Source organism: Aureobasidium pullulans (genome assembly GCF_000721785.1).
Source record: "Aureobasidium pullulans EXF-150 unplaced genomic scaffold scaffold_2, whole genome shotgun sequence".
Classification (NCBI taxonomy): Eukaryota; Fungi; Ascomycota; class Dothideomycetes; order Dothideales; family Saccotheciaceae; genus Aureobasidium; species Aureobasidium pullulans.
Window position 1 is genome coordinate 2,047,522 of NW_021941022.1, and position 18,005 is coordinate 2,065,526.

The 18,005-nt window shown below is 49.9% G+C and overlaps 9 protein-coding genes across 9 annotated transcripts; 2 read left to right on the top strand and 7 right to left on the bottom strand.

Annotated features, from left to right (window-relative positions):
* Positions 1-22: 22 nt before the first annotated feature.
* On the bottom strand, positions 23-907 carry M438DRAFT_95570 (uncharacterized protein). Its single transcript, XM_029910427.1, has one exon. The coding sequence runs from the start codon at positions 816-818 to the stop codon at positions 312-314; it is 507 nt and encodes a 168-aa protein (XP_029765204.1). The 5' UTR covers positions 819-907; the 3' UTR covers positions 23-311.
* On the bottom strand, positions 661-2,681 carry M438DRAFT_289810 (amino acid transporter). Its single transcript, XM_029901689.1, has 5 exons — positions 2,616-2,681; positions 2,382-2,566; positions 2,214-2,332; positions 1,796-2,161; positions 661-1,745 (listed from the first exon to the last, which is right to left on the bottom strand). The coding sequence occupies exons 1-5, from the start codon at positions 2,646-2,648 to the stop codon at positions 997-999; spliced, it is 1,452 nt and encodes a 483-aa protein (XP_029765205.1). The 5' UTR covers positions 2,649-2,681; the 3' UTR covers positions 661-996.
* Positions 2,682-4,109: 1,428 nt separating this feature from the next.
* M438DRAFT_362253 (uncharacterized protein) lies at positions 4,110-5,782 on the top strand. Its single transcript, XM_029907569.1, has 4 exons — positions 4,110-4,569; positions 4,622-4,726; positions 4,776-4,997; positions 5,056-5,782. Exons 1-4 carry the CDS (start codon positions 4,390-4,392, stop codon positions 5,707-5,709), a joined length of 1,161 nt encoding a protein of 386 aa, XP_029765206.1. The 5' UTR covers positions 4,110-4,389; the 3' UTR covers positions 5,710-5,782.
* Positions 5,783-5,813: 31 nt separating this feature from the next.
* On the bottom strand, positions 5,814-7,026 carry M438DRAFT_95589 (cysteine proteinase). Its single transcript, XM_029910428.1, has 2 exons — positions 5,926-7,026; positions 5,814-5,875 (listed from the first exon to the last, which is right to left on the bottom strand). Exons 1-2 carry the CDS (start codon positions 6,793-6,795, stop codon positions 5,858-5,860), a joined length of 888 nt encoding a protein of 295 aa, XP_029765207.1. The 5' UTR covers positions 6,796-7,026; the 3' UTR covers positions 5,814-5,857.
* A 528-nt stretch (positions 7,027-7,554) lies between these two features.
* On the bottom strand, positions 7,555-8,438 carry M438DRAFT_259096 (uncharacterized protein; the record flags this gene model as incomplete). The annotated part of the gene is made up of 4 exons (XM_029899750.1): positions 7,555-7,711; positions 7,768-8,144; positions 8,200-8,304; positions 8,358-8,438. Coding segments are annotated over 4 exons (720 nt in total), but the record flags the coding sequence as incomplete, so codon positions are not given.
* A 1,475-nt stretch (positions 8,439-9,913) lies between these two features.
* Positions 9,914-11,918, bottom strand: M438DRAFT_289819 (FAD/NAD(P)-binding domain-containing protein). Its single transcript, XM_029901690.1, has one exon. The coding sequence runs from the start codon at positions 11,677-11,679 to the stop codon at positions 10,408-10,410; it is 1,272 nt and encodes a 423-aa protein (XP_029765209.1). The 5' UTR covers positions 11,680-11,918; the 3' UTR covers positions 9,914-10,407.
* A 335-nt stretch (positions 11,919-12,253) lies between these two features.
* Positions 12,254-14,280, bottom strand: M438DRAFT_311848 (N-acetylglucosamine-phosphate mutase; the record flags this gene model as incomplete). Its single annotated transcript, XM_029902492.1, has 5 exons — positions 12,254-13,290; positions 13,340-13,864; positions 13,925-14,069; positions 14,120-14,133; positions 14,191-14,280. The coding sequence occupies 5 exons, from the start codon at positions 14,278-14,280 to the stop codon at positions 12,424-12,426; spliced, it is 1,641 nt and encodes a 546-aa protein (XP_029765210.1). The 3' UTR covers positions 12,254-12,423.
* A 369-nt stretch (positions 14,281-14,649) lies between these two features.
* M438DRAFT_264566 (uncharacterized protein) lies at positions 14,650-15,259 on the top strand (the record flags this gene model as incomplete). The annotated part of the gene is made up of 2 exons (XM_029899958.1): positions 14,650-14,827; positions 14,886-15,259. 2 exons carry the CDS (start codon positions 14,650-14,652, stop codon positions 15,257-15,259), a joined length of 552 nt encoding a protein of 183 aa, XP_029765211.1.
* Positions 15,260-15,691: 432 nt separating this feature from the next.
* Positions 15,692-17,020, bottom strand: M438DRAFT_95630 (uncharacterized protein). Its single transcript, XM_029910429.1, has 4 exons — positions 16,760-17,020; positions 16,399-16,477; positions 16,341-16,346; positions 15,692-16,289 (listed from the first exon to the last, which is right to left on the bottom strand). The coding sequence occupies exons 1-4, from the start codon at positions 16,789-16,791 to the stop codon at positions 15,807-15,809; spliced, it is 600 nt and encodes a 199-aa protein (XP_029765212.1). The 5' UTR covers positions 16,792-17,020; the 3' UTR covers positions 15,692-15,806.
* Positions 17,021-18,005: the final 985 nt, after the last annotated feature.

Consider the following 18,005-nt stretch of genomic DNA (forward strand, 5'->3'; position numbering starts at 1 on the left):
GAGAGATATTGTTTTGCCTATTGCACATTTTCACTAGAAGGTAAAAATCAAAAGAATACATTGGGTGTGAATTGAGTCTACGGCAATTGCAGACTTGAATTTCACATTGATTGACATTATTATATCCTTGCAAGCGTTATCCAACACATCATCGCATTAATTTGCACATTCGCAGATATACCCTTTTTCCATTCCCATCTCCAGCAAAAACCAGAGGAAACCTTTTTTCCTTTCCCCCAGAGTTCCAGCCATGTCGTGAAAAGCTACTTGACCATTTCAAGTCTTTCCTTCTCAATTCTTCGACTTGGTCCTTAAGCTTGCATGAAATCTCGAGAGCTGCGTGGAGTTAGCCCCCTGCACACTGGACACATTCCGGCAACGACATCTCGATCGTCATGGCTGCGGGCCAGATCTCGCTGGTCGCTCGATGGAGGGACACAGGCTTGCCAACTAGGACGACCGCTCATGAGTTGGCATCTCAGGATACAGTGGTTTTTGTAGTGGAGACATGTTAGAAATTGGATAACTTGCCACTCACACATTTTCCGCTTGGTAGATGCGTAGGATGGGTGATTACTTTCTTGGGCTGTGTTCAATGTAAGAGTTTCAGAACAGTTCTGGGATGGGGGGTGGAAGTTTTGATGTTGTGTCGGGAAGAGTGGAAGTTTGATTATGGGTGTGTGGTTGTGGTCGTATACTATATAGCAGTTTATTCCAAAGGTGCACACGTGTACACGTTGGTGCCGGCTCGTTGTTTCTTGGTATACTGTACCGGAACGCCGTGTACTTCGCTGGCTCTTCGACACGCGTTGCACCATGTTTCCAGAACAATGGAGCGAGGAAAATTTGTTGGTCAGGTCGGCATGTATTGTGCATAGATTGTGCTCTTAGTCGCATGATCATGATGCTAGAGTTCGTTTGCATAACTTTGTCAATACTAGCGCATGAGAGCTCATACATAGGGACCGAAAGTAAGGTTCGGTCAACCCGCTACCCTCATCTCTCCCTGATGGGACCAGTGTAGACTGTTTTACCTGTGACAAACCAGTAGACAAGACCAATGATGACAAAGCCACCAAACACAAGACAACTCCAGTTCATCGAGGCCAAAGTGACGGGAGTCTCAGGGGCGAAGAAAGAAAAGACGATAGTGATGATGAGGTAGATCATCGAGACAATGTTAACAGGAAGACCAAGTGATCCCATCTTCCAAGGTCCCCACTTAATAGGCTCTCCAGTAGCTCGCTTGAAAGCCATCAAACTGACAGGGATCAGGTACGAGATGAACAGACCAGCGATAGTCAACGAGACGATGGCGTTGAACGCAACAGTGCTGAAGATGTTGATCAAGCAAATGAGCATGGTGATGAAGGTGCAGAACACAACCGACCAGAAGGGTATCTTGGTCGTGGTTCCAACAGTACTAAGCCATCTTGATCCAGGAATACCTCGATCGCGAGCGAAGGCAAAGGTTTGGCGAGAAGCGGTGGCCAGGAAACCGATAGAAGCACATATCATAAGGACAATCATAATGGCAGTCATGACCGATGTGCCTGCGTTGCTCTGCGTGGCTTGCTGAAAGACATACATGAAGTCATAGCCAGTCGGTGATTCAAGAGCGCTCTGAATGTCGGTTGCGCAGAAGGCGAATGCGATCGTGATAGCGAAGCCAAGCGTGCCGTTAACAATGACTGTGAAGATCATTGCGTAAGGAACATTGATCGCTGCATTCTTAACTTCCTCGGCTGATAAGGATGTTAGTAGATAAAGAGCAAGAATATCTCCAAAAACTTACCCATGTGAGCCGGACCATCGTAGCCGATGAAGGGCAATGTGTTACTAATCAAGCCCACAAAGAAAGCGAGGCCATTGCTGTTCCACCCGGCGCTGTTCTCGAAGTCCGTGAAGACGGTACTGGCAGAGTTGTGGTCACTCAGGTAGACCATGGGTATGAGAATAGCAAAGAAGCCAAGGGTATGAAGAATCAAGATCATGCCTTCGATCTTGGGCAAGAATCTAGCAGCAATAGTGTTGACGAGGATGACAATACCCAGAGCGGCCCACATGATAAGGGTACCGTGCCATCTGTGGTAGGCGTAGGTGGAGTCATTGAGAACAAGAAGGCCTTGAATCATGCTGCCGCTAAAAAATATACCTGCGGCTGTGTTTGTGTGAGTAGAGTAGCTGAGGACAAGAAGGCATGGATATCTGACCCGTGTTTGCTGACCAGCCGATTGTGGCAATCCAACCTGTTATCCAGCTCAGGAATACTCTGTGCTTCTCGGGGGCGAGCATGGCGACCCAGTGATATTGACCCCCCGAAGTAGGTGCCCTAAACCGTCAGTTAGTGTTCGTCGTGATCAGACTTGCTCAAAACATACATCGAGGCCATCTCAGCCAGAGAGGCAGCAGTAGCCAGATTGCCAATCCACGAAAAGAGGAATCCCCAAACCAGGGATGGGAAGCCACCATTCAGAGCAGCGGTTGCGTTGGACGTGAAGACAGCCTCCCAAGTAGCCATCATGGTAGTACCGAAGCCTAGCAATGAGACCAAGCCAAAGTTGCGCTGCGATTCATCAGTTCCGGTGAAAGAGGGTTGTGAGGAGAGGACGTACTTGGAATCTTTGCGTCTTGCCCTGTTGGATCATGTCCAATTCATCACGAGAGTATTGGCCATCCCCGCCACTGGCATAGTCGCTGATCTCGCTGCCGTCGAGAGGGATGGACTGTTGCTCGAAAGTCTTGTTTTCCATCGCTGAATATTGAGTCGGTCGGACAGAAGAAGAAGAAAGACTGAAAATGAGGTATTCACCAGAGATGAATCCGGATATTCAAAGGAAAAATATCGTGAGGCTGGCTCGTCAAGATAAGAAAGATTCTCATCCACTGGGGAGATACCAACCAAAGTAGAAAGCATCTCGAACATAGGATCTGCCCCCATTGAACTCACCAGATGATCTCTAGATTGGAGGGCCGAAGTCTTCGAGATTACTGCCGCTAAATATACAGAAGCGAGAACGACCTTCCTGTTGCTTACAAGGACGACTTACGATGTGCAAGGACAGGATCATTTCATACCATGGTTAAATTGATCGCACCCAAGGTTCGGGAGTCGTTGCTTTCCTTGTTTATTGCGCTCTTTGGTTAGGCCAACCACAGTGCCGGGATTGGGGCACGGCAAACTCAAACGTGCTGCAGGGAAAGGTATGGGAAGGCGGAGTGGTGTACTGGCTAGAGTGAGGCTTCGGAGGAATCGATATGCGGAACAATTTGTCCGAATAGACAAGGGGTCCAGCAGGAGCGCCACATACGGATCACGGCAGTCTGATCAAGGTCCTGGTTGTGATGTCGTGGAAGCATTTCGCCTCCATCGTGAATGATAATCTTGTCGTCAGCTACTCTTGCTGCTGTAGTTTCTATCCTGGTTATTCAATTGAATATGGGCAGGTGGTTCTGTGAGTTAGATGTATGAAGGAAAGAGGACGCAGTGGCGTGAGTTGCGCGAGGTTCGGCACCTCGGTTAGCGAAGCTTGGACGTGCTTGCTCCTTCTTATTTCGTCTCCCTAAAGCTTGTTCCGACCTCTCTTTTCATGCATGCATCCATCATGCAATCTTCATATTAGCTTCATCAATATCGTGCATTGTCTGGATGCGTGCGTGCCGCGTCGTGCTATCTGTAACGGCCGTAGCGACTCGAATATTCCCAAACAAAAGGGACTTTTACGAAGTCTCTGCGGCACAACTCGCGCAAAACTCAGCGCAGCACGTTACACCCTTTTTGAGATTTACCTTGGTCTTCAATGTCCGCCGTCTCTTCTCGCTCTGCGACTAATACCGACCTTATCAATCGATGAAACATCGCAGTCCGGATGAACCAAGCGACGCCATATTAAGCTCGGTTACCAAAGCCTTGACCCGGCGTTCTGTCTAGTAATGCTCGAGCGCGCTCGTTCGTCCATGAGGGCCCGTCTAGTCCGCGGTAGTTGTACATTACGACCCACTCGTCGAGATGATAGCATGTCCCGCTTATGATTTTCTGTATAACCTCCCAACCAAGATCAAATTCGCTTACCCAAATGAAGAGGATTACAAAAAGCGCCAGGACGAGGGAGCATAGAAATTGCGGAGTGTAAGTATGGCGAGATTCAATTGGTTCATCCTCAAGGTCATACGTTTCTGCCGTTCCTTTGCGCCCTAGCACTATGCCGATTGTTTCGCGTTCTCGCTATGGAACATGCGACAAGCTTACCGATACGCACCTGAGATGAGACTTTTGGTAGGTTGGATGTATCATGCAAGCACAGAGTGGTCCGGTGTGGGAGAGTCCAAAAGCATCTCGCATTGGCTTCAATCGACCTACCATCAACTGCCGTCGTGTACATCGCGATCATGGCTGCTGGTCACCACATCACACCCAGCACAGCGCATCGAGGCCCTGGTGCTACTGCATCAATCCTTACATGGTTCTTGACAGTCACGGTCGTTCTTTCTGTCATCGCTAGACTTGGATTTCGGTTCAGTAAGCTCAAACTGCGAGCACGAGACGACATCAGTCTTTGCTTTGCTGCTGTATGCTGAGAGGTCTACCGAGTACCGTTGAACGCCGCTGATCAAGTTACAGGCTTTCCATATCGCTCAATGCATAGCAGTGTCAGTAGCAGCAGATGCTGGGCTTGGCCAACATAGAAGTTCCTTGGTCGATGCTCAGGTTTTGCGATTCAAGAAGGTAGGTTCTTAGATGCTGAAAAACGATCATTCAATGCTAACTCCTCTAGGCAAACTATGTCGCCGACGTCTTTTTCGTGCCTACGCTTTGCATGGCCCAAATGTCAGCATTCTTCTTGGTTGAGTCAATACCGGCTTCAAAGACTGTACAGAATGTCATTCGGTACATGAATGTTGGGAACTTGACTTGGTCAGTGGTCGCAATACTGTGTGTTGTCTTCCAAAGCAAGCCTCCTGAAGTCTGGGCTCTTCCGGCTACTAGCATCAACATGGTCAGTCCAAAAAGAAATTCCCTTCAAGTCTTCAAGTCTGTTCTGACACATCTCTCAGCATATTTTTTGGACCATTGAGTGCGTCGTAGCAATCATCGTCGAGTTGACCTTGATGTTCATTCCATTCTGGGTAGTTGCGCCTCTTCAAACATCCAGAGCCAAGCGAACAACCATTCTGGTCGCCTTCTCCTTTCGCATCATAGTCGTCGTGTCGCTTGCAGCACGCCTAGCCATAATGCCATCCCCAGCCGACATCGAAGCTAATTTGACTCGCAGTCTGGCTGCTCCGGTAATTGTGTCGCAAGCCGTATTGTGCAGCGCGATTGTCATGACATCCATTCCTGTCCTAAGTCGCTTCCTCGATCAATTTGAAACTGGCATGCTGCGTATCGACGAGAATCAAGGCACAGGACAAGGCAGCTCAAACCCCATCGAAAGCCATCGGATGTCGAATTTGACTAGTCGAACACGAGTTACGGCGGGCAAGAAATTACAATTTAGTACATCTGTGTGGGAGGAAGATGAGGAAGAGACGCTGCAGCCGGTAACGGCAAGCAATGGAAACAATACAAGGAGGAAGATCAGTACGAGCAGCGATACAAAAGGCATCTTGATAAGCAGGTCTTGGGATTGTCAGTATGAGCGCTCTGAGGAGGCGGGTTCGGATGGTGAAAGGTCGGCACCTGTATCACAAGTCAGCGCGAGGATCTGAGGCAGCAGAAGATGTCGTATCAACCACTGTACCCGTAGCTAGATTGTTTGCCAAGCAGATCTTACAGCTGGACGAATACTACATAAATAGATATTCACGATAAAGCGGTCTTATTGAAAAGTCTATCGTCTAAAGAATCTCCGAACATCTACCTACAATACCTTCCCTCTCACTCCGATCAAGTACAACACCAAATTCCCTCTCCAACACCTCGACCCTCTCCCTTTCAGTCTCACAAACAGCAATGACCTCACTCTTCCCATCAACCCTCCTCTTCAACTTCCCCCCAAAAAGCGTAACATCACCCACACATCTCCCCTCCTCATCCCTCTCCATCCTCGCAACCACCACCTCCTTAGTGAACCAACTATCCTCAGATTTGCTCGTGAAATAACTCATCATGACAAAATCCGCCGCCGTGAACGGTAAGGTGGAAAACTCATACGCCGAAATCCAAGCCCCGAGATCAGAATACTTGACCTGATACCTCCACATCTGCCCCTCTTGAACCAGACGAACGCGGGAAAAGCCAGAATTTTGTATTTCCGCATTGTGCAATAGAGGGATAGGTGCGATTGGGGACATATTGCTGAATCCGGCGTCTAGGATATATTTCTCAGAGGAGGGGGAGGAAAGAGTGAGGATAAGAACCATATGATTCCAATGTTCGCCGATATATTCTTGCTCGGAGGAAATGGGTTGGACTGCTTTTAACACTCTGCCTCCAGTGGCGTAGACAGTAAAGCCCAAAGTCAAGAGGATGTGGTAGAGGAGAGTTGTGTTTTCCATGCAGTAGCCTCCTCGCTTTCTCTCGACGAGTTTGTGGTATACATCGGTGGCGGAGGTGGAGATGGAAGGGTTGTGTGAGTAATGGAGGGATAGATTTTCGAAGGGTATGGCGCAGATTTGATGGAGTTGGAGGGCGGAGAGGAAGGTGAGAGCGGCGGTAGAGTTGGTGTGGAGAGTCTTTGCCGCTGTTTCCGGAGTATGGCGATGTTGAGATGGCAGGTTGATGCGCTTGTAATAGGCATTCAATTGGGCGGCCGTGAAACCGCTTGTGTTGGGTTTGGGTTGTGCAATTGTCATTGTGGTATCTTGCTGTATGCGGAAGCAAATTCTCGGAGGAGATGAAGCAAAGAAGGAGACAGGAAGAGGAATGAACGGTGTGATACATATACCTACCCGGTCTCATATGGTGTCATAGTCTCTAAAGAGAGAACAAACCTCAAACTCTGACTCACGAGCTCGCTACAGATGCCTACATCAAACGTGCCGTCAACATTGCAAACTGCAAGTGGGCCTTTCTCGGTGCTGGGATTGAGGGTAGTTTGCCATACCACCGGTCCAGAACTCGCTTGATGATGTCCACTCAGGTACGATATAAACACGGCTCGCTCTCTAGAATGCTTGTTGGCTATTATGCATGTACTATATCAAGTATATGAGGTGATAAAAGAGGAAGGAGGGTTTGTTCGGCAAGCCCGGCAGATTTTCCGCCGGTGCTTTGGCCCGAATGCATGGACCATCTCGGCCGAGAAGTCAAATATATTTACAGTGCAGATCGTCTGGACGTCTGTCAGAATGCCATCTCTAGACCGAACTTGCAGGTTTCCTGTCATGGTACTCGTACTCCTCTTCATGTCTGAATTCCTGACTGACAACGATGTTTGCCCCTGTGACCAACTCCTTGACACTGTCACTCTCCTCCGCAACAGTAATGACTCTGGTCTGATTCTTGCCCTTGTTTCGAGACTGCATGGCGTATGAATCGAAGTGCTGGTAATCACTCGCCTTCTTGCTGTTGCTGCGATGGGAAGATGTGATGGCCAGGAACTTGAAGCGTTTGAACATGGGCTTTAGGCTGGGCACGCTGCCGATAGTAATGCCGATGAGACCTTCGATGACAGACCATAGAGCGAGATCAGAGAAGCCCCACACATAGTCTACTCTGGCTAGGAAGCGGTCGAAGTAGCAAGCACGTACTACCGTGGCTGCACTGGCACTGTCGTGTCCACCATTAGCGAATTTAATATCTGCAACAGTTGAGAATGAACTTACAGGAAACCTAGACTTAGGACAACAGCCAACGTAAACTTGAGTCTCCTGGCCATTTGAAGATTCCAAAGAATGAAGAAAGGCAGGATGGAGCAAGAAAAATCAGTAATGCAAGCCGAGACCGTCAAATAGATCGCTACACATTTGAGCACGCTGGGCGGCGCACATTTCCCCATGCCTGTCCAGGTCGCCGAGAGAGGCTGACACATGGACAGAATTGCCACCATACAGATGAAACCGGAGATCGATGAAAGTGTCATGATGAAGTAAAGGAAGTGGCGAATCGATCTGTGTGTTGTGATACGGAGCAAAGCAAAGCCAATGCTTAGTTTGACGAAGATGAGAGAGGCGAGATAGACGCATTCGAAGGTAGCTGCAGCCTTGCATTCTTGTGAGTCTTGTTTCATTGCGGTATGATTTCGAAGCATAACTTACATGCCTCGCATTGACCAGTTTCTCCATCGTCAATTCAACATCTCTCACGCCAAACCCTTCATGGCATCCCCACAAGCAGACGCAGCAGGTGGAAAAGAATAGCATCTGTCAGTCTTGTCAGTGGCGATCCATACTTGAAACACCGGTGCAGATCATACCTGTCCAACCAACATCGTCCAGTCGTCGATACCAAAGCCCTTGATTGACTTGCGGACTAGACATCTTGCCACGACCACAAGTGTCGTGATGATCAAGCTGACCACTGTGCAAAGAAAAAGTGACAACTGCTTTCCCTCCATGACTTCGAGAAACCACACGGCGGTTTGAAGAAATGATCCTCCGGTCCGTACACAAGAGAATGAGAAGATAATGGACCGTGTTGACTCGAGCGGGCACCCACATGATATAGGTGTTACTCATACCATCTACGCCTGACGTGGAGTTCACCGTAGTGCCTCGTTGCGAATATCCATTATGGTTTGCGGCAGAGTCGCTGAACTCTCTTTCAATGTTGCTTCGCCTGGTCTTGTAGCAAGCAACATTTAAGCTCCAGCCACTAGATAAACATCCAGGACCAGAGTCATGCAAACAAGCTCATGATGAAAATCTGTTAGCAAACTCTGAAACTGGAGTCGGGGCTCAATCGATGTATCATTCTGGGGCAATTCCATGTCTGATCCACCCTTGTGATTTCGGCCATTCGCGCCTCGTCGGGACAGAGATCTACAAGTCAAAGTGTAACTTCAAACAAAGCAGTGGTGACAGTCTTGCTCAAGAAGTGTGTCTGGCAAGGTCAATTGGTGCTTCTCCAAGCATACACGCTTTCGAACGCAACTCCTATTCAACGCATCATTCCTGGCTCATCGCCGTTTGGCGAGTATTTGGATGTCAGCAACACCACTTTAGGACTGATCATGACTCGACGATAATATCAGACATCGCCAGATACGCAGCGGTGTTCAAGTCCATGCGAAATAAAAGTATCGAGCCGGATCCGCAAGGTACCTAACCAATTGGCAGACTCCCGGATGAGATCCACTAAAGAGAGTTGCCAGCGGCTTGATAGGGCTGTCTCAGCGACCTCGAGCCTCTTGATCTTTGAGTGTAGACAGTCCGCGGTGAGGCTGAGTATAATGTCCAGTCAGGTGGAAACGGCGAGAGGCTAATGATCCCTAGAACCTCCGAAAGTAGACTGGAAGACGGACGCCGAGGAACGAATTTTGGAGTCTTCGTCGAAGATAGCACAAGTAATCAGTTAGGTAGTCTTCGGGATTTGAAGAGCCTTAATACAAGGTTGTCGACAGCGTACCAGCCCGTATCACTGTGGATATCAGCAGTTCACCTGGCCTCTTCTCAAAGGGACAAACCACACAGACTAGAGGCTAGTCCAACAATGTAAGAGGTTCAATCGCCCATTCAGGCAAACCTCGGCGCTGCTCAGTTAGGGCCTGCAACTCATCACACATGTCGTAGCAAGTCGACTAGCACAAACGGCACGATCATCTTGTTGAACGGCCGTACATATTTGGGACCCGAGACAGAGACTACCGGACCGTGAAGCTACGCGCACGGAATTGGCAGGGACCAGACTGCCATGTTGACTCATCACAAGACACAGACTCGAAAGACGAAAGCCAAGGAAGATTTGGAGCGATTATCCCGCCAAGGATGAACATGACGATTTTATTCGACTCCGACGGAAAGAGGTTGTATGGGATGCGATTCGAAAGTATTGGGATAGATGGACGCTGGTGGTTGATCTTTTGCTTCAAGAGGGTGCGTATAGCAAAGCTATGTTGGTACAGGTCAGTAGATCTGATTCAATGTCTGAACGAAGCCGGAAGCAAGTCGGGAATATTGTATGGGTAGGCAAGTATGAATTAGTGTTGAACTCTTAGAGCTGCATTATAATCTGGTTAAAGAGTAGAGCCTATAAGGGAAGTGGAGTGGTGTCGCAAGATTTGACCCTTCGGTGTTCTGTGAAGTGCCAAGGCTGACCATGCTAGGCCGGTTCAGGGTCAACTAAGATTGATAAGATCGGCTCACTCGTACTACTCGTACACATTGACCATTCTAAACCTCAGGCATTGTAGGCGAGTACAAAGACGTAGGAGCTTGGGTTCGTATTCAACGATTGCGTAGTCTAACAAACCACTGTTTCGTCAAGAAACTCACTCATGCAAGGTCGATCAATCTTCCACCCAAAATTCATTCAGCCTTCAGCGCAGGCCAAGGGTAATCAGGCATCCTCAGTCTCGGCTCCTTGACACCCAACTTGCCAGCAACCCAGACACCTATCTTGTCCACCTTGAATTTTGTCAAGGCCCACAAGATGGTGTTACGGATCCACAGTCCCCAGGCAGTCTGCGGATTCAACACTTGCATCGCGTAGTCGCCCATCGTGCTCTGCTGAGCCTTTGCAAAAGGCAGCATCAATTCCTCGTAAGCTTTTGTGGCAGACTTGACATCGTTGTTGTGGAGCAGAAGTTCGCCCGCTAGGACATGACCGCCCATGATAGCGAGACTAGTGCCGATGCCTGGACATGCGAAGCCAGCATCACCGAGCAGAACTACTCTTCCATCTTGAATGCGAGGAGAGCGGACTTGGGCGAACTTGGAGCAGTAGAAGTCGGTGGTTTCGCGCATTGCTTTGAGGACTTCCGGTGCCAGCCAGCCAACATTGGCGAATTCCTTCTCAACATATTGCATGTATGTTTCGTTGCCTCCTCGTAAGGCGGCGTTGATCTTGGCTCTTCCTTCAACGTCGCTTGCCCATGCCGTGTTCATGAAGTGTCCTCTTGTGCGACCTCGCGGGTCGGGATCAGGGCGGAGGAAAATGGCGCGCCCACCCGTCGTACTGTACCACTGAGCGAGTTTCGATCCATTGAGAAGATCCTTTTCAATGACGAAGAACGATGCGTAAGCGCCTTCATCGTGGACCTGTTCCGAGGGTTTTGTGCCGAGCATCATTCCACGTATCCTAGAACCAAGACCATCGGCAGCGACGAGAAGATCATAAGACTTGACTTCCTGACTGTTTGCGAAAGTGACAGTAACACTGTCCTCGTCCTGCACGTAACTTTCCACAGTCTCATTGAAGATCATGTTGACCTTATCCTTGATAGGCCTGATGAAAATCCTCGCGAGATCACCTCTGAAAATCTCGTACTCGGAAGTGATACTTTGGACTTCAGAATTGCCTGTCGCCATGAGCTTAGCGAAAGACTTGCCATTCTCATCGACCATTTCCACTCCTTCTTCCTTTGTGGTTTTGTCTCGAATTTCTGATTCGCAGCCCATCCATTTTATTATTTCAACGGCCGAGCTGCGGATGTCGACGCTAGCACCCGTGAGTCGTATTTCGGGATCGCGTTCGACGATTGTGATGGTAGCATTTGGGTAAGCGCGGAGAAGTGTGGATGCATAGACACTGGCTGCTATGCCAAAGCCTGAGATGAGAACGTTTGGTGATTTCGACATTGTTGACGTGAGATGATCAAATTATGGTGGAAAACTGTTTGGGCGAGTTGTTTCACTGTACCTTGCAGAGCTGGAGCTGCGTCCTTATAACATCCTATCGTCGGAACTTACAAAGTCCCAAGACTGGAGCTCGAATCAGAAGCCGTCGGGACTTGCTATCGCCCGGCGTTGCTGTGCTCATCAAATCTTGCGATAGGGAGAACAAGCGACTCCCTGCAGTAGAAGAAGGGATGCGAAGGATCATAACCAGCATGTCGGAAGTGGCTGCCTATAAGTTACTACAAATAGAAGATGGTGCATGTCTTGGTAGCAACGAGATTGAGGGCTGAGTACGCTGGGCAAACTGTTCGGGAGAGATTCGCCGATCGGGGCTTACTAAGCTCGATGAGAATATCACCCTGCTTGTTTCCACGCATGCATCTTTTTGTCCTCATGTTCATTCGTCGTTCGTGAACACGGTGACAGGGCATTGAGAAAACGCTCTTACCGAAGCTGATGGTAGGTTCAAGGCATGTTTGAATGTGGTGGATCAAGATACATGTGGAATGTGTTTGTTTGGTGCAATGTTTTCCGTGATCAAGGTAAATGCAGTTCTGTTTCTATCCAGGGTTGGAAGTGAACTAAAGTGTCAAAAACGAACAACTAAACAATTGAAACAACGCCAGAGACCCCCATTATCCAATGCATGCATTTTTCGCCCCCTTTTCATTATGTAGTCTCCAGCCGTGATATGATAACCAACTTTTACTTGGCGCCGTACTTTCTCACAATCTGTGCAACAGCAGCAGCAAGGTCTTCGGCTTCAGCGCGTGTGCTTGCCTCAGCATACACACGAACAGCATCTTCTGTACCAGAGGCACGAGCAAAACTTCTGCCGTCCTTATACTTGGCGACGACCTTCTCAATGTCCTTTTGGGCGCCAGTGGGGCTTGCGAGTTGACGCTCAGCAGTGCCCTCAACAGTCGTGAACAGGTTGCGATCAGCGACTTCGACACGGACGAGACGGTTGGGCAGGTCGGTGTATGTCTGCAGCCACTCAGCACAGCTGAAGCCCTTGTGTGCGAGAATAACTTCCACAAGCAGAAGGTCAGAAAGAGCATCACCAACTGTTTGGTTAATCAGGTCGGTCAGCGCCATCAATGTGGTGAGAGCATCGGCCTGAGCGGGTGATTGCGGCTGGTGAGTGTGGATGGCCTTGAGAGCAGAGGGAGAGAAGACAACAGTGCCGTGACCGTTGGCCTCGAAGTAGACACCCACATCGAAGCGGGTAGCAGCGTGGTGCAAGTGCTTGACACCAGTGGGAGTGCAGACTATTTGCAGACCCAAGTTCTTCTGGATGTATGTGGTCGAGGCACCATTGGCGTATGCGGTCTGAACGACACCAACAGTAAGCTTGTCCATCAGACCAGATTGGCGAGCCAGCTCGGCAATGAATGAGGCAGCCAGGGTGGCGATGCGGTCACCGTCCAGAAGGCGGAAGACGTTCTTTTCATCCTGGAAGTAGAAGACAATACGGTCGGCATCACCGTCCAACGAGCAGCAGCGATCTCCAGGTCCAGCCTTGGAAGAAGGGGGTGCACGCTGGTTAGTCTTGACGAAATCGGCACCACACTGTAGAGGTTAGAGAGATGCATTTGGCATCAGAGTGGATTAGACTCACCTGGTGGTTCAAGCTCTCAGGCTTGTGAACATCGTCATTGACGACCTTGACATCGAGACCACCATCAGCAGGAGCGGGCAGGTACTTGAGCAACTCGAGCAGCTTGGGACCTCCGACACCGTTTGCGCAGTCAACAGTCAAATGACCTTGAGGCTTTGTGTGTTCCATGGCTTGCTTGAAGGCAGCGGCCAGTTTCTCGTAGTATCCCTTCTCGCTGACCTCGCCGTATTCATCCTGAGTTCCCTTCGTGTTGACGCAACGGACCAGGTAGTGAAGCTGAGGGGTGGTGAGGATGCGGTAGTCTGTAGACTCAGCTTTGGTGGCAGTCAGAGCATCATTGAGGCATCCGACCAGGCGCGAACCGGAAGCACGAGTATCGCGGGCGAAGATGACTCTGGCAGGGGCGTCGAGGTTGACCTTGAGTGTCTTGACGAGTTCGTTGTAGACCTGAACGAGGTGGTCGTCGGATTCGGCATTGGCGAGTTGAGTGGCGTACTTCTCCCATGAAGCCTCGAGCATCTCACCCTATACAGCCAGTCAGAGCAGGGTAAGTTGACAATGAAAAGGACAGGGGATGGAATGTACCATAGGGTCGACGAGCTTGACACCGTTGTCCTCTGGAGGGTTGTGACTGGCAGTGATCATGACACCAATGGTTTGTCCATTGAGCTTGCGCGAACGCAGAGAGGCCAGGAGTCCAACACGGTAGACGACCGAGTCGAGGATGTTGCTGGAGATGGTGAGTTTGAGTGCGAAGCATTAGGTGGGACAGACACATACGCCTTCATACGGAACTGGGGATATGGTCAGCATTGTGTCTACAGCATCACAACAGTTCGTCATTGTCTTACACCAGCAGTACCATACTGGAACTTGCCCACCAGCTCGGCGGGAGTACTGTGCTTGGCCGAGGCCTCTTTGACAGCTTCGTCGTGGCTCATTGTAGAAATTGAGTCTATGTTCAACTGTTGATACAATGTGTCAAGATGTCAAAGCAAGAAAGACAAACGAAGTGGAGGCTGATGGTGGGCCTTGGGGAGGGGAATATTATTAGACATGGAAACGCATCATGAAACCCAATTCGGCCAAATGCGGTCAAGATTGCGGAGCTCGAGCTTCCCACAGAAAACAGAAACCCTGCTCCTTCGCGCCTGCCACTCTCGCTCCGCTCCGCAATTTCTTGGCATCAAAGATTCGACTGTCCATACCACGAATAATAGTCCAACACGTCTCTAGCATCGCCGTCGCCTGAGCTGAGCAAGTCGCATACACCAATCTCTACCGACCAAATCCATCATACAACAATCGACATGAACAGCCTCTTCTCCCTCCGCTGCCTGCGCAGTGCTGCTCCCCAGATTACCGCCTCTCCCGCTACATCCCAACCCAGCACCATCCTACGCGCTGTCCAACAATCACGATCATTCAGCAGCACACCCGTCCCTCAAAAGAGAAATCGCGGTGGCCCAAAGAAGGACGCTCGCATTCGTGAGTCCACTCGACCAGCATAACCACTCCAGAACTCGGCACTAACTCTTGCGCAAAGAATTGATCCGTTACTTTTTGTCGCATCCCACAACACCTCGTCCTCTCAGATTCTCCCGCGACCGCTACTTGAGACACTGGACCATCCATCGCGCATGGCAAATCTACAAGGCCCAGCAACGCACACAGCATGAGCGTGACCTCGAGCGCCAATACCAGAGCATGAGAGATGCATGTGAGGCACTACGCCTCATGGACGGAAACGCCAACATCGTAAAAGAGGGGGAGGCTGCCGCACAGGGAAAGAATGTCGGAAGACTGTACAGAATCGCCATGATGAAGAATGATATCTGGGGCGGTGTACCCATCGAGTATGCGCGCATTCAGACCGATAGCCCGAGCACCGATGGCTGGAACCACGGTTGGACGAGGTAGAGGGTGAACTCGCCGTCCTTGTGCTATGTTGTATTATACTTTCGGCGTTGATTTGTACAGTTCGGTGTTAGGGAAAATCGAACATATTCCACATCCCATGTGCCATGGATTTCAACCATATAAACGAGATGATGATCGAGGGACGACATCTCAATGTAAGTAGTGACAAAGCGGTCGAGATATCGGGCCATCAGACCAATCTGCGTTGGCAGACTAGGCAAGACTTCTAAAATAGCAACAGAAAATATACTCAAGAAAATGGTATCAAAATGAGCGGATATCGGGTCAGAACATACCCTCACTACCGCCTAAACTCATCCCAGCAGAAACAACAACTCAGATAAAAACAAAGAGAATCAATCCCGGCTTTTCAACACCGCTCCCACAAACGAAACAGAAAGCAAAAGACTAGAAAAAGAAGAATAGAGGCCCGCCTTTGGTACCACTTGACAGTCCGCTTGTACCCCACAAACAGAAAACGCCGTCCCAATGCTGGTCATAGAATCTAGGAAACAAGAAGGCCGTTGGTTTTGCGTGGAGAAGGCGACTAAAGGATGACACAGCAGCCTGCGCGGTCTTTTTTGTCCACAGCGAGGAGAGCGGCACGGGTTGCGGCCTCGAAGACGTCGTCCACACCGTCACCTGTCAGACTGCTGCATTCCAGATACTTTCGTGCTCCGATGAGTTCCTTCATGTCTTCGCCAGCCTTGTTGGTGATGAACTTTTGGCTTCGTTTTCGCATTTCCTCTTGTGCTACGGGGTCGTCGCGAAGGTCCTTCTTCAGGCCGACCAAGATGATGGGGACTCCGGGACAGCGTTCGGTGGCCTCGTCGGCCCACTTGTGCTTGACGTTTTCGATAGAGTCCGGTGTGTCGATAGAAAAACCTATCAAGATGACGTGGGCTTGAGAGTAAGCCAAAGGTCGCAGACGTTCGTAGTCTTCCTGGCCAGCGGTATCCCATAGAGCTAGTTGCACAGATTTGCCATCTACACGACAGTCGGTCACATAGTTCTCAAATACAGTGGGTACCTAGATCTTGTTAGCAAGTCATCTTGGGCGGTAGGATTGATGAATTCGTACGTATCGCTGTGAATAAGGTTAGCAAGTGCAGATAATCTAGGATAATGGCAATACACACAGTAGGAAAGTAACCAAGAGTGAAAACACTTAGCAAACTGGTCTTGCCGCAAGCACCGTCACCAATGATGACAAGCTTCCTAAGAGAAGAGGTGTGTTAGTCCAAGCTCAATTCAAGGGTGTTTGTATGCCACAGGCACCTCTCCCGAAACCGAGTCTCATGCAGAATACCAAGCAATCTTCCACATGTCCATCGAGTCCTACTTGTCTGTACCGACAATAGGCTCTTAATGGACATGATGCTAGAGCCGTTTGGTTTTGCGACCTGTGACGGACTCTAATCGAGAATTGTGGCTGCAGAAGAGGTATGGAGGGTGCAAAGACGCTGTCTTGGAAGTCGTTGTCCAGGTATAAACACACACCTTCTCATAACACCTTCTTCTTGTTGAGGCATCTTGGTGGATACTCGCAGAAGCAGTCCAGCGGGAGTTGTGGCTTATGGCGCGACGACTGATGGGTGCAGAAAAACACGTCGAGTTTCGAGATATGCGTGTCGGCCAACAGTTGAGTGGGCTGACAGGCTGGGAATACGCTCGGATACGGAAACGTCGGGGAATGTGGACTCGAATGACGCGAATTGTTGAGTCGAAGCCGCTGGCGGGTACAAGAGTCGATGTGGGTAGACGGACTGGTTTATGGTCGTAGGTGAGGAGAAGGAAGAATTGCCCTGAGACCGGGATGATTGACGAGTGGCAGAGAGATTGAGGAGTCGGCGACTTGAGTTACAGAGCGGGCTGTGCTTCGGGTTTCCGCGTTTCAGGATGTGGTCTTGATGACGCCTCAAGCGCAGAACTACAAGTCTTGACAGGATGTCAAACAGGAACTAGTCTTCGAACAGGGGATGTTGGAAGAATGCAGAAAAGAGGAATCACGACAGGGCTGGAAGATACAGATCAGACAGCATTAGGAAGCTCGGCATTCAGGCGGAACACACGAGTCCGTGGGGCACAACAAAGGAAGGAGCTGCTTCGTGGCTTGCTGCTGCCCACTCTCACCGCCTTGGCGCTTGGAGATGCTAGTATCAACACCCATGGTCTGTCCGAAGCCTGCATGGTCATTGAGATAGCTGTCGCAACATGCTTGTTGAACCCAGATCTGCTTGAAACTTAGTCACCGCGCTTTTTGAGCCACTAGGTTCTACGGACGCAGGTTCATTGCTCTGTGTACATAGGATCAACACGTACAACATAGACACAGAAGACAGAAAAGCAGGAGGCTTCGTTACCAAGACGCTCCTCCCGGCAAGTGTGACCAATAAGATCAAGCAAGGGCTTCTAGGCCGGTTACTGCCGAAGAGTCGACACAACCCAAGACAGCAGGTGCTGGAGAGGTCGCAATAGGCTCATTCGAGATAGATGTACGTTTGGCAGTGAGTCGCATAACCCTCTCGACTGTAATAGCCGAATGCTCGTTTACTCGCTGCGTTCGCCTTGATTGTCACGACCTATCTCCCGCGCCTTCTCTCTACAAGGCTTCCAGGCTTCAAGGCTTCAAGCACGGCTTTGACCACATCCGATCCCGCTATTCTGCCCGCAGCCCACCATAGCCATCACGAGCAACGCCGATCTGCCACTGGCACGCTGACATAGCACTACTCGCCAACTAGAT

What these genes read in the sequence shown, in the direction of transcription:
- M438DRAFT_95570 (XM_029910427.1), bottom strand. Translation starts at nt 818, where the DNA reads ATGGTGCAACGCGTGTCGAAGAGCCAGCGAAGTACACGGCGTTCCGGT.
- M438DRAFT_289810 (XM_029901689.1), bottom strand. Translation starts at nt 2,648, where the DNA reads ATGATCCAACAGGGCAAGACGCAAAGATTCCAA. An exon ending in CTGGCTGAGATGGCCTCGAT is followed by an intron (nt 2,333 to 2,381) that starts GTATGTTTTGAG and finishes CTGACGGTTTAG; the next exon opens with GGCACCTACTTCGGGGGGTC. An exon ending in CGATGGTCCGGCTCACATGG is followed by an intron (nt 1,746 to 1,795) that starts GTAAGTTTTTGG and finishes CATCCTTATCAG; the next exon opens with CCGAGGAAGTTAAGAATGCA.
- M438DRAFT_362253 (XM_029907569.1), top strand. Translation starts at nt 4,390, where the DNA reads ATGGCTGCTGGTCACCACATCACACCCAGCACAGCGCATCGAGGCCCT. An exon ending in TCAGTCTTTGCTTTGCTGCT is followed by an intron (nt 4,570 to 4,621) that starts GTATGCTGAGAG and finishes ATCAAGTTACAG; the next exon opens with GCTTTCCATATCGCTCAATG. An exon ending in CGGCTACTAGCATCAACATG is followed by an intron (nt 4,998 to 5,055) that starts GTCAGTCCAAAA and finishes CACATCTCTCAG; the next exon opens with CATATTTTTTGGACCATTGA.
- M438DRAFT_95589 (XM_029910428.1), bottom strand. Translation starts at nt 6,795, where the DNA reads ATGACAATTGCACAACCCAAACCCAACACAAGCGGTTTCACGGCCGCC.
- M438DRAFT_289819 (XM_029901690.1), bottom strand. Translation starts at nt 11,679, where the DNA reads ATGTCGAAATCACCAAACGTTCTCATCTCAGGCTTTGGCATAGCAGCC.
- M438DRAFT_95630 (XM_029910429.1), bottom strand. Translation starts at nt 16,791, where the DNA reads ATGCCTCAACAAGAAGAAGGTGTTATGAGAAG. An exon ending in GAAGAAGGTGTTATGAGAAG is followed by an intron (nt 16,478 to 16,759) that starts GTGTGTGTTTAT and finishes CTCTTCTCTTAG; the next exon opens with GAAGCTTGTCATCATTGGTG.